This window comes from Magnolia sinica, chromosome 18 (assembly GCF_029962835.1).
Source record: "Magnolia sinica isolate HGM2019 chromosome 18, MsV1, whole genome shotgun sequence".
NCBI lineage: Eukaryota > Viridiplantae > Streptophyta > Magnoliopsida > Magnoliales > Magnoliaceae > Magnolia > Magnolia sinica.
In genome coordinates this window covers 24844967-24857568 of record NC_080590.1, presented here as the reverse complement: position 1 = coordinate 24857568, position 12602 = coordinate 24844967, and the positions used below count along the sequence as shown (strand labels likewise).

The 12602-nt window shown below is 41.1% G+C and overlaps 1 protein-coding gene across 1 annotated transcript; it reads left to right on the top strand.

Moving 5' to 3' along the window:
* Positions 1 to 9165: 9165 nt before the first annotated feature.
* On the top strand, positions 9166 to 10164 carry LOC131232315 (F-box/FBD/LRR-repeat protein At1g13570-like). The gene is made up of 2 exons (XM_058228551.1): positions 9166 to 10011; positions 10102 to 10164. Exons 1-2 carry the CDS (start codon positions 9166 to 9168, stop codon positions 10162 to 10164), a joined length of 909 nt encoding a protein of 302 aa, XP_058084534.1.
* The last annotated feature ends 2438 nt before the right edge of the window (positions 10165 to 12602 follow it).

Sequence of the window (12602 nt, the reverse complement as noted above, 5' to 3'; positions counted from 1 at the left end):
TAACTAAGAGGAGACGCTGGTTACTCCCCCTACCACCATGGTGGTTGGCGCTCTGTGGACCCCACCTTGATGTATTTTTCATTCATGCTGTCCATTTATTTTTTTTTAAAGATAATTTTATGGTATTAAACAAAAAAAATGAGGTATATCCCAATCTCAAGTGGACAACATTATAGGAAACAATATCGAATGAACGTTGTGCGGATCGGATCCCAGATTGGATCGGTCCGGATTGGCCGCTGATCCGAACTCGACTCGATGTACAGTTGGATCTAAGTGGGCCTACTTGATCCGACACAATCCTGACCTTCGGTTCAGATCGCATCGGGTCGGATCCGTCGGATGGGGTTGGATTCTGCCTAGATCTAGTCACATGTATCTAGAAGCAGGGAAACCATAAATATCAACTTGATACAAAACTGTTGGGGCTAAGGAGTTTTTACTAGTGACATTCAATCACCACCGATTCCTGTGGCATGGTCCACCTGAGATCTGTATCTCCCTCGTTTTTGGGTCAGGTCCTAAAATGAGGTGGGGAAATGGATGTACGGCATGGATAAGTCACCTATAGCCACCAGTACCGACCTGGGTACTGGAGGGGTGACTACGTAACCCACGGTAATCAAACCAATGAAGTGGATCAGCCCATTTTCATTTCGGGCTATCCTCATGATCTCTGGCCCACCTTTTATGCATTGGATATTCTACACGTGGGACGTGGATTGATTGCGACAGTGCGAAACTTTCAGGGAAATCGGATTGTCCTACTAAGTAAACTCAATTGGGCTCACATTGACTGTATGTGGTCTATCCATGCCGTCCATCCGTTTTTCCATCTAATTTAAAGGGTTAAGACCAAAATTGAAGCATATCCAAACATCAAGTGGATCATACCACAATAAACAGTGGGGATAATGATTTCCACTGTTGAAACCTTGTTGGGCCCCACAGTGATGTTTATTTGTACAGACATGGATGAAAGGAAAACACAAATATAAACTTGATCCAAAACTTCTGTGGCCCCTAAGAAATTTTCATCCGTAGAAGTTCAATTCGATGAAAGGAAAACACAAATATAAACTTGATCCAAAACTTCTGTGGCCCCTAAGAAATTTTCATCCGTAGAAGTTCAATTCAACTGTTTCCTGTGGTGTGGTCCATTTGAACATTATATATACTTCATTTTTGGGCTCAAGCTCTAGAATTACTTGAGAAAATGGACGGATGGAGCGGATAAAATACATAAATCATGGTGGACCTCATCGAGTTTACTCAGTATGCAAAAGCGAGCAACTCACTACGCAATCCTCTTCCACTTTCGGGAAGCTAAGTGGGACCATCATGTGTTACGCAATCCTCTTCCACTTTCGGGAAGCTAAGTGGGACCATCATGTGTTACGCAATCCTCTTCCACTTTCGGGAAGCTAAGTGGGACCATCATGTGTTCACGAAAAAATTTACTCTGAAATTTCATCTAAGCTAAGTGGGACCAACGTTTTTTGAGAAATTTATGTTCTTTATCTGATTTCACAAATCATAGGTATTAGTTAAATAATAAGGTATATCTAAAACTCAAGTAAGCACATGTAAGGGTATAAAGTAGATCTAAAACTTAAACGTAGTAACTAGGACGGAAATACTGATGATTGAATGTCCATGACTGAAATAGTCACGAGACCACGTAAGTTTTAGATTTGATTAATGTTTTTGTGTTTTCTACTCATCTCATTAAAATTGATTTTATAAACGATATAAACGGCGTATAAACTTCCTAATGACCCGGGAATGTCTGGACCGTGAGTGAGGAAAATTCAGTGCCGTCAGTTCTTATTAGTCTGCATCATGGCCGATTACTCTAGCTAACAAGGTAAGCCGGATTTTTCTCCCCAAATGTATTACGTGGGAAAGGGTTTGCATAGTGTGCCACACACCGCCAACTTCGGTGGTTTGTTGACGTAGCTAAGTTTTGTGGGGCCCACTGTGAAGGAGGTGTTATATCTAAACCATCTGCACCTCTGTCAAGATCGTTGTAATAATTGAGCCCAAAAATAAGGCAAATCTAATGCTTAAGTGGACCACACTAGGTAGAGTATTAAATGTCTACCATTGAAACCTTCCTGGTTCACATTACTTCTCGATCAACCTAATATTTGTGTTTTCCCTTCATCCAAGTCCGTGTGACATCATGAATAGATTGAATGGAAAATAAACATCATGACAAGCTTATGAATGTTTTCGCGGTGTGAGAATCATTGTCCCACGGTTATTTATGGTGTGATCCACTTGAGCTTTGGATATGACTCACTTTTAAGCTCATGTCTAGAATGATCTCGCCAAATGAATGGACTTTGTAGATATAATAAAGACATCATTGTATGGCCATGAAAGTTTGATCTCCTCTCAACTATGGGTACATTCTGGGGCTCAAATACAGATGGGCTCATCTTCGCAAGCCAGATACACACACCATGACCAACATTGGTGCAGTGTGATGCACCACGTTTCGGTTAGGTGTTACACATGACTTTCACCGTGTGGAATTTCTATTGGGCCTATAAAGATTTATGTTTTAGATGCACACTATCCATCAATTTACACACATCATTCTAGAGCAATATGAGTCTAAAAATGAGGCACATCAAAAGTTAAAGTGGACCACACCACAAAAAGTAATGGGGATCGAACCAACTAGTGTTGAAACCATAGGTGGACTGTGAGGTTTATTTGTCATCTAACACCTATGAAAGGTGACACAAACATATATGAATTAAAAAAAATACAAATATCAACTTTATCATAGCCTAATATGGCCCGGGGAAGTTTTCAATAGTAGACATCAAATTTCCACTATTTTTGTAGAGTGGCCTACTTTAGCCTTGTGCATGCTTAGGTTTTTTTTTTTTGGTCTCAATTCATACAATGGCATAGAAAACTGGATGGGTGTGGATATGATACATACATCATAATAGAGCCCACAAAAGTTGTGGCCCTTAGATGAGCCCACGTGCTAACACTTCCCATTCTCTTCTCTTCACCTGAATATGCTGCACCACTGAATGGATTAGATGAGACTTGGCCCCACCCAAGACGGTGTGGCCCTTACCATGGTGCCCACCTTGACATGCATATTCTGCATCCATATATATGTCCATCCATTTTTCCATATCATTTCAGGGCATTATCCAAAAAATGAATCATATCCAATCATCACGTGGAACATACCATAGGAAATAGTTGTGATTAACCATTAATGGGAAACAAGTTTTGGATTAAGCTGATATTTGTGTTTTCTCTTCATCCACGCTTATGTCAAATTATCAATGCATTGGATGGCAAATAATAACTACCAAAACATTAAAGTGAGCCCTAAGAAGTTTTTAATAGTAGGGTGTTCACTCACCACTGTTTCGTAAAGTATAATCAACCTTATAATTGGATCTTCTTACATTTTGGTATGATGATTTTTAAAAAAATGATATGTAAAAATGAATGGACGGAGTAGATACATAATTCATGTATCAAGGTAGGCCCCACCCGCGGTAAGGGCTGCATCGTCTTAGGTGAGGCTGGGTTCTCACCTAATCCCTTGAGGTGTGAAATTTACATGTGCCTCGTGATTATGTATTTATTTGATTCACTCTATCCCTCTATATTTTCACATCAATGTACATATCATTTTAGGATACAAACCAAAAACCAATGCATATTCAAAGCTAAAATGGAACACACCACTAAAAACAGGAGTACTTGATGCTACCGTTGAAAACTTCATGAGGCCAGGCTACAGGAGGCTCTATCAAATTGGTATTTGTCTTTTAACTTCATTCTGGCACGTGTAATCAATCTTATGAACATGATAGATGGAAAAGGGATATTGACCGTACTAGCCTCGATGTATGGTCAAATTTCCTAAAAAAATTAAACCTTTCAACTATTCTGAGGGTGGCCTTTTGACAAGCTTCTGAAAATTACTAAGACCTAAATGCCCTTTATCTTTGGTTCGATAGTTGTACGGTTTTTCAGTGAATAAGAAGTTACGCCGTATTTAATGACGGTCACGGGACCTTTTTTTGGGCGTGGCAAGGGCCAACTCTTGGGGCCCACACTAATGTATGTGTATAATCCATGCCACCCATCCTTCTTGTCATGTCATTTTAGGGCTAGGGCTTAAATATCAGCCTGATCCAGAGCTAGTGTGGGCCACATAATAGAAAATAATGGTGATAGTGTCACCCACTGTTGATACTTTCCAGGGTCACTGCGATGTTTGTTAGAAGTGGACACTGCACAAGGTGGGACTTTTTGGGCCCACAACGAGCTGATTAACAAGGTTGATGGATCGGATCACCCCATCGTGGGCCTTAAACTATGGTACCAGTGGCTAAATAGTAAAGGAAGTGAACACGTGAAAACCGCGATCCACATAACATGACAACCATGATCTATATAACATGACAACTACGACCCATGCAAACCATGACACAAATGGGCCCATATTAATGTATGTGTATAATCCATGCTGCCCATCCTTTTTTGTCGTGTCATTTTAGGGCTAAGGCCCAAGTATCAGCCTGATCCAGTGCTCGTGTGGGCTACATAATAGAAAGTAATGTTGACTGTTGAAACTGTTCAGGCTAATTGTGATGTTTGTTAGAAGCTACCCAAGTCAGGACTTTTTAGCCCACGGCGAGCTGACCGACAAGGTGGATAGAACAGATCACCCCAATGTGGGCCTTAAGTTATGGTACTAGTGGTAAGATAGTAAAGGAAGTGAATACGTGAAAATCACGATTTATTTAACATGACAACCACGATCCATATAACATGCCAACTACGACTCATATAACATGAAAACCACGACCTATATAACATGGATCGTGGTTATCATGTTATGTGGGTCGTGGTTGTCATGTTATATGGGTCATGCTTGTGATGTTATAGAGGTTGTGATTGTGATGTTATATGGGTCGTGGTTGTCATGGCCAGCTTGAGAAGGGGCTAAATGAAGACTACGACCTATATAACATGATGTTTGTTAGACGTGGACACTGCTCAAGTCAAGACTTTTTGGGCCTACAGCGAGCTGGCCAACAAGGTGGATGGAACGGATCACCCCAACGTGGGCCTTAAGTTATGATACCAGTGGCAAGATAGTAAAAGAAGTGAACATGTGAAAACTATGATCTATTTAACATGACAACTACGACCCATGCAAACCATAACCCATATAACATGATAACTACGACCCATGCAAACCACGACCCACATAACATGACAACCACGACCTAGGTCGTGGTTGTCATGTTATGTGGGTTGTGGTTGTGATGTTATATGAGTTGTGGTTGTAATGTTATATGGGTCATGGTTGTCATGGCCAGCTCAAGAATGGGCCAAATGAAGACTATGACCCATATAACATGATGTTTGTTAGATGCGGACACTGCCCAAGTCAGGATTTTTTGGGCCCATGGCGAGCTGGCCGACAAGGTGAATGGAATGGATCACCCTATTGTGGGCCTTAGGCTATTGTACCAATGGCTTTCCTTTCATTTGATAGTAAAGGAAGTGAAGATGTAACAACCGCGACCCATATAACATGACAACCACAACCCATATAACATAATAATTACGATCCATGACAACTATGACCCATAACAATCACGACTTATATAACATGACAACCACAACCCGTATAACATGACAACGACGACCTGTATAACATGACAACCACGACCCATGACAACTATGACACTTACCACATTACAACCACGACCCTTACCGCATTACAACCACGACCCGGGTATGGGTCGTGGTTGCCATGATATATGGGTCGTACGGTTGTCATGAGGTAAGGTTCGTGTTAGAAGTGACTGTCCAAGGCCTATAAAATGAAGACTACGACCTATATAACATGACAACCATGACCCTTACCTCATGACAACCACGACCCATGACAAGTACAACTCTTACCACATTACAACCATGACCCTTAACGCATTACAACCACCTAATGCGACTTATATTACGATACAGATATCGTTTGTACAACTATGGTGTGACTTGCACTAACTTGGTGACTACATGGGATAAACATATATAAGATCCTTACCATCCATCAGATGAAACTCCATGGGTCGTAGTTGTCATGAGTTGTGGTTGTCGTGTTATATGTGTCGTGGTTGTCATGGATTGTAGTTATCATGTTATCTGAGTCATGGTTTCCCATGGAGTAGCCCACCTGACTATTGAATCATTCTCATCTTTGGGTCTCAATCTAAATATAAGATGGGGCATCTAACAGACGGTGTGGATCTTATCCTTATGAAGTTATACCGTATAAAGTTAGAAAAGTAACGTGCTCATCCGTACCAAAGCTAGCCTAGCATTTTTCGAATATGAGATGACTATTAATTGATTGTAGGAGCAGAAAATGTACGTTATATGGGTCGTGGTTATTATGTTATATGGGTCGTGGTTGTCATGTTATATAGGTCGTAGTTGTCATGGGTTGTAGTTGTCATGAATCGTAGTTATCATGTTATATGGGTCATGATTCTCATATTATATGGGTCATGCTTCTCATGTTATATAGGTCGTGGTTCACATACATCAATGTAGGTCCTACAAATTGGTCTTTGGCCTATAAAATGAAGACTACGACCCATATAGTATGACAACCACAACTCTAACCTTATGACAACTACGACCCATACATTATAGCAACCATGACCCATACATGGGTCGTGGTTGTAATGCGGTAAGGGTCGTGGTTGTAATGTGGTAAGGGTCATAGTTGTCATGGGTCATGGTTGTCATGTTATATGGGTCATGGTTGTCATGTTATATGAGTCGTGGTTGTTATGGGTCGTAGTTGCCATGGATCATAATTATCATGTTATATGGGTCATGGTTGTCATGTTATATGGGTCATAGTTGTCATGGGTCGTAGTTGTCATGGATCGTAGTTATCATCTTATATGGGTCGTGGTTGTCATGTTGTATGGGTTGCGGTTGTTACATCTTCACTTATTTTACTACTAAATGAAAGGATAACTATTGGTACAATAGCCTAAGGCATACAATGGGGTGATCTGTTTCGTCCACCTTGTTGGTCAGCTCACCGTGGGCCCAAAAAGTCCTGACTTGGACAATATCCACTTTTAACAAACATCATAATGAGTCTGGAAAGTTTCAACAATGGGTTCTACTGTCACCATTATTTTCTATTATGTGGCCCACACAAGCTCTGGATCAGGCTGATATTTGGGCCCTAGCCCTAAAATGACACGACGAAAAGGATGGACGACATGAATTATACACATATATCAATGTGGGCCCTTTGAGTTTAGTCCTTGCCCACATGCAAAAAGGGTTCCGTATACATTACTTTCTTGGCATTAAATACGATGTAACTTCTTATTCCCTAAAAAATCATACAACTTCTGAAACAATGACAAAAGCATTTTGGTCCAAGTAATTTTTGAAGGTGTGTCAAAGGCCACCTACTGAATATTTGAAAGGTTGAATCTCTTTTGGGAATCGGACCGTACATCAAGGTCAGTACAGCAAATTTCCTAAAGCCTTCCTTAGGGCACTAGAAACCTAGGTGGGCCCTACCGTGATGTTTGCAAGAAATCCACCCCACCCATCCAATTTTTAAAGCTCATTTTTGAATACGGGACAAAATACGAGCCGGATCCAACAATCAGGTGTGTCAAAAAGGTGATTATTGAACGTCGACAGTTGAAATATTCATAGGGCCATTGAAGTTTTGAATCAGCATAATACTTGTTTTCTCAGTTAATCTCAGTATAAATGATATTATGAACGGTATGGATGACATTTAAACAACACTGTCGACCCCAGAAAGGTTTTAACGTTAGGAATTTCCCTGCCCACCTTTTCCTTCGGTGAGGCCCACTTGAGTCTTTGATCGCGCTCACTTTTGATATTCCTAAAATGATCTTAGAAAACGGATGGAGGGTAGTTTTCTCACAAATATCAAGGTAGGCCCCACCTAGCTTTCCAGTGGAGGATCTTCCCGCGCGGATGGCTTCCGCAGCAAATCCGCGTCCGTCGGTAGGCAGTCCACGTGCGAATGGTCTCCAGGCGCTAAAGGCTATCGCAGGAAGCTCATGCGCTGGATACCTAAGTGGTTCTATTGTAATGTTTGTTAGAAATCCACACCGTTCATCCGTTTTGTGAGCTCATTTTGGAATAAGAGGCCAAAACTGAGCCGGATCAAAGTATGACAGGAAACAGTGGGGATTAAACAGGAAACAGTGGGGATTAAACATCCAGCATTGAAAGATTCGTATGGCCACAAAAGTCTTGTATCAGTATAAGGTTTTTGTGTTTTCTAAAGTGGGAATGACATTGTAAACGGTGTGGATATCATATACGCATTAAAGTGGAGCCCAGGAAGGTTCCAAAGTCCCCAGTTTTCCCTTTCGCACGGATTGCGTACTGAGTTACGTTCCACGCTCTCATCGTACTGAGTAAACTCTGTTGGGCCCACCGTTAATGCACGTGTTTTATCCACGCCGTCCATTCGTTTTTCTAGATCAATTTAGTGCTTCAACCCAAAATTTATAGATATAAAAAGCTCAAGTGGACTATACCACAGGAAAAAGTGGAAGTATTGATTTCCACCGTTGAAAACTTTCTAAGTCCCCCCGTGATGTTTATTTGTCATCCAATATGTTCATAAGATCACACAGACATGGATGAAGGGAAATCACAAATATAAGCTTGATCTAATACTTCGGCTGCCCCCGAGAATTTTTCAACGGTAGATGTTCAATTCACACTGTTTCCGGTGGTGTGGTTCACTTGAGCTTTGGATATGCTCAATTTTTGGCATCAAGAACTAAAATTATTTGGAAAACGAGATGGACGGAGTGGATACAATTCAAGAATTACAGTGGAGCCCACAGAGTTTACTCAGTACGCAATCCGCTTCCTGGCTCACTTAATCTTGGATCCTGCTAAGATGGGGTCTCACGTGCCTTTAGCAGGAAATCTGCGTCGGTCTCTACTCCGTGCCCCAACCCTTTTATAAGTAGGGGATGAAAAATAAAATACAAACTACCGTTTCTATTTTCAACTCACTTGAGAGAGGAGAGGTTTTTCTACGTTCGTTCGACTGAAATAGAGAGGAGAGAGATGGGAGAAGAAAGAAAGAAGATGCAGGGAAACTATTGTGACGTTTACGACGGTTTGGGAGAGTCCCTATGGGATACTATACTTTCTCTCTTGCCATTTCATGAGGCGGTGAAAACTTCTATCTTATCGAAAGCATGGCAGCATTCATGGACCTCAATCCCTTACTTAGATATCGATCCCTTCCTAACACTACCACCGGAAAGGATGGAAGAAGAAGAAAAAAAAGCAACAGCGACAAAAGATAGTGATCAATATTGGGCCCCACTGGGAGGTGGTGATGAATGGATTAGGATTGTCGACAAAATATTCGCATCTCACCCTGGTAATATACAAAAATGCCGTATATCTACTTGGTATTCTAAGAACGGTTCTAATATAGACCGTTGGATCAGCGAGTTGATGAAAAGGTCGATAGCTGAACTAGTAATCGAAAGTGGTGGGTTGGGGCTATCATACAAGGTGCCACATATACTTTTTCAACATGAGTCATTGAAGAAACTCGAGTTACATGGATGTGCTGTCAATCTCCCTTCATTCATATCTTTGAAATATATTAATTTGAGAATGCTGAAGTTGCATAATACCGACATCTCAATAGGCACCCTTCAACGTTTTCTCTCCCAATGTGGTTCTTTGGAGAGCTTGACATTGCAGGGATGGTACAACATTGATGTTCCGTTTCTCAACATTAGCGCACCCTATCTAAGAGACTTGGATATCAATTTTTGTAGTTGCAGTAAATTAAAACGGGTGCGCATCGATGCACCGAATCTTAAAAATGTGAAGATGGATAATTCCGTTGGTGTGAAAGTGGAAATACATCCACCGTTGCTCGAGACATCTAAGGTAAATTCGAACTACCTTTATATTTTATTACTTTTTTTACAGTTAGAATTGTATCTTATATATTTTACTTTACGTTATTTTTTGTTGAAGTGCTGGGCAGCAGCGAATATACCAGTGGAATGCAGCGACGAAGACGGAGGCAGTTGGGACTAAAATATAGGATTTTTGTTTTTTTTTAATATACTGTTGGAATGTCTTAATTTTCTTGGAATGAATTCATCATGGTGTGATTCATTAGATGAGTGGATGTATGGCATACAGTCAGCACGGTGGACCACACACAATTTAAATGATTTTGATAGCTGGACTTCCCATCTCAATCTCCAGTGGTGGCTGGCCGGTATAACCTTTTTTTTTTAAACTGTCATCTGTCGTATTACTTTTTTAGTGCACTTGATGAGTTGACCTACCTGATCTCAGCACCCCGGTAATCTACCTGGTGGGGCCCACCTAAACTTACTGCTCGGGCGTGAATGGCTCAGATTCCTTCATGGAAGTGCATCTGTGAGGGGGTGATGGGCAGTCTGCCCCAACCGTAGTTGCTGGAGCTCACCTGCTGCACACATGGCATGTACCACAAATCTGAACCACCCAAATAGTGGGGCCCACTTATTTCGATCATATCCATGGATTGAGATTCGTTAGATATTAATCCCAGTGTCTGATTAATGGTCATTTGTTTGTTGAATTAACTTAACCATCCATTAGCAGTCCACCCGTTGGACAGTTATGATCATCTTCCAGGGTAACATATGGGCATTAATCCATCTTTAGTGGGTCCCACTATTTAGGTGATTCTGATTCAAGTTACAAGCAACGTTTGTAGTACCAGAGGTGTCAACTGCACCGTAAAGGAGGCAATGGGCTGGGACAGGTTAGGCCCAGGCCCAATCCACCATTAAGACACAAGGTCCATGCACAGCAAGTCCAAGCCCGAGCCAGAAACTTGGATTGGCCCGGGTCGGTCATTGCCCTGACCACTCTGAAAATGGTACCCGCGTTCTATGTATGGATGGGTTGCCTAACTGATGATTAGAATTACAATTTTTCACATTAAAATTGATTGCCATACATGAACGGTCCAAGTCCAGCCCACTGGTCAATCTAACAGGTCCAGTCCTGATTAAAAAAAAATAAAAGAAAGGAGAGATAATACAGTAAGTCGGTGGTGCCTAGGATGCAAGGTGGGTGGTAAGAAAATTGAGAGAGTGAAGAAGTATTAAATAAAAACTTTAAAATGGAGATTACCCTTCTGTTGGTATCTAATCTATTGCGTTTTGCCACGTCTATTGAAGTGTTCAGTGTCTAATACGCCACCGGTGCTACCCTGACCGTAGGGCCCACCCAGATATATTCCTTGTATATCCACGCCGCCCATCCGTTTTTCTAGCTTATTTTGGGACATTTTCCAGTAATTGAAGCCGACAAAATTCTCTTGTGGTTCACACCACAGGAAATAGTGATCACCACCATTAAAATCTTCCTAGGGTCCACCGTAATGTTTATTTGCCATCTATCCCGTTGAAAAGGTCACACACCTGGATGAAGGGAAAGCACGAATAGCAGCTTGATCCAAAACTTTTGTAGCTTCCAAGAAGCTTTTAATGGTAAAAAATCAATCCTTACTGTGTGGTCCACCTGGGATCTTTTTATTTGCTTGGTTTTTGTGATCATCCTTAAAATAAGCTGAAAAATTAGATGGACGGCGTGGATATACAACGCATACATCCAGATGGCCCCACCGTCAGGGTCGCATCCATCTGGCTGGACAGGTTGGCAGGTAATGCACATTCCCTCAACAGAGGAAGCGAATTGCGTACTGAGTAACTCAGTACCCTTAGTGTACTGAGTAAACTGTGTGGGGCCCACTGTTATTTGTTTTTTTTATCCACTCCGTTAATCCATATTAACAGATAATTTTAGACTAAAACCCAAAAATGAAGCAAATTAAAAATCTCAAGTGGACCACAATACAGGAAACAGTTTGATTGAACCTCTACCATTGAAAATTTTTTGGAGGCCAAGGAAGTTTTGGATCAAGCTGATGTTTGTGGTTTCTCTTCATCCATGTCTTTGTGATCTTATGAACAGGTTGGATGACAAATAAAAATTAATTTGGACCCTAGGAAGATTTCAACGGTGGAAATCATTATTCCACACTGTTTCCTGTGTAATGGTCCACTTGAGTTTTGGATTCACTTCAATTTTTGTATCAACCCCTAAAATTATCATTAAAAATGGATGGACGGTGTGGATAAACTACATACATTAACAGTGGGCCCAACTGAGTTTACTCAGTACGATAAAAGCGTACTGAGTAACTCAGTACGCAATCCGATTTCCTCAACGGAAGCGAATTGCGTACTGAGTAACTCAGTACCCTTAGTGTACTGAGTAAACTGTGTGGGGCCCACTGTTATTTGTTTTTTTTATCCACTCCGTTAATCCATATTAACAGATAATTTTAGACTAAAACCCAAAAATGAAGCAAATTAAAAATCTCAAGTGGACCACAATACAGGAAACAGTTTGATTGAACCTCTACCATTGAAAATTTTTTGGAGGCCAAGGAAGTTTTGGATCAAGCTGAT

Bases quoted from the DNA above. Each gene is read 5' to 3' on its own strand.
- LOC131232315 (XM_058228551.1), top strand. From the start codon at position 9,166: ATGGGAGAAGAAAGAAAGAAGATGCAGGGAAACTATTGTGACGTTTAC. The intron at 10,012-10,101 runs GTAAATTCGAAC...TTTTTGTTGAAG, and splicing joins CGTTGCTCGAGACATCTAAG to TGCTGGGCAGCAGCGAATAT.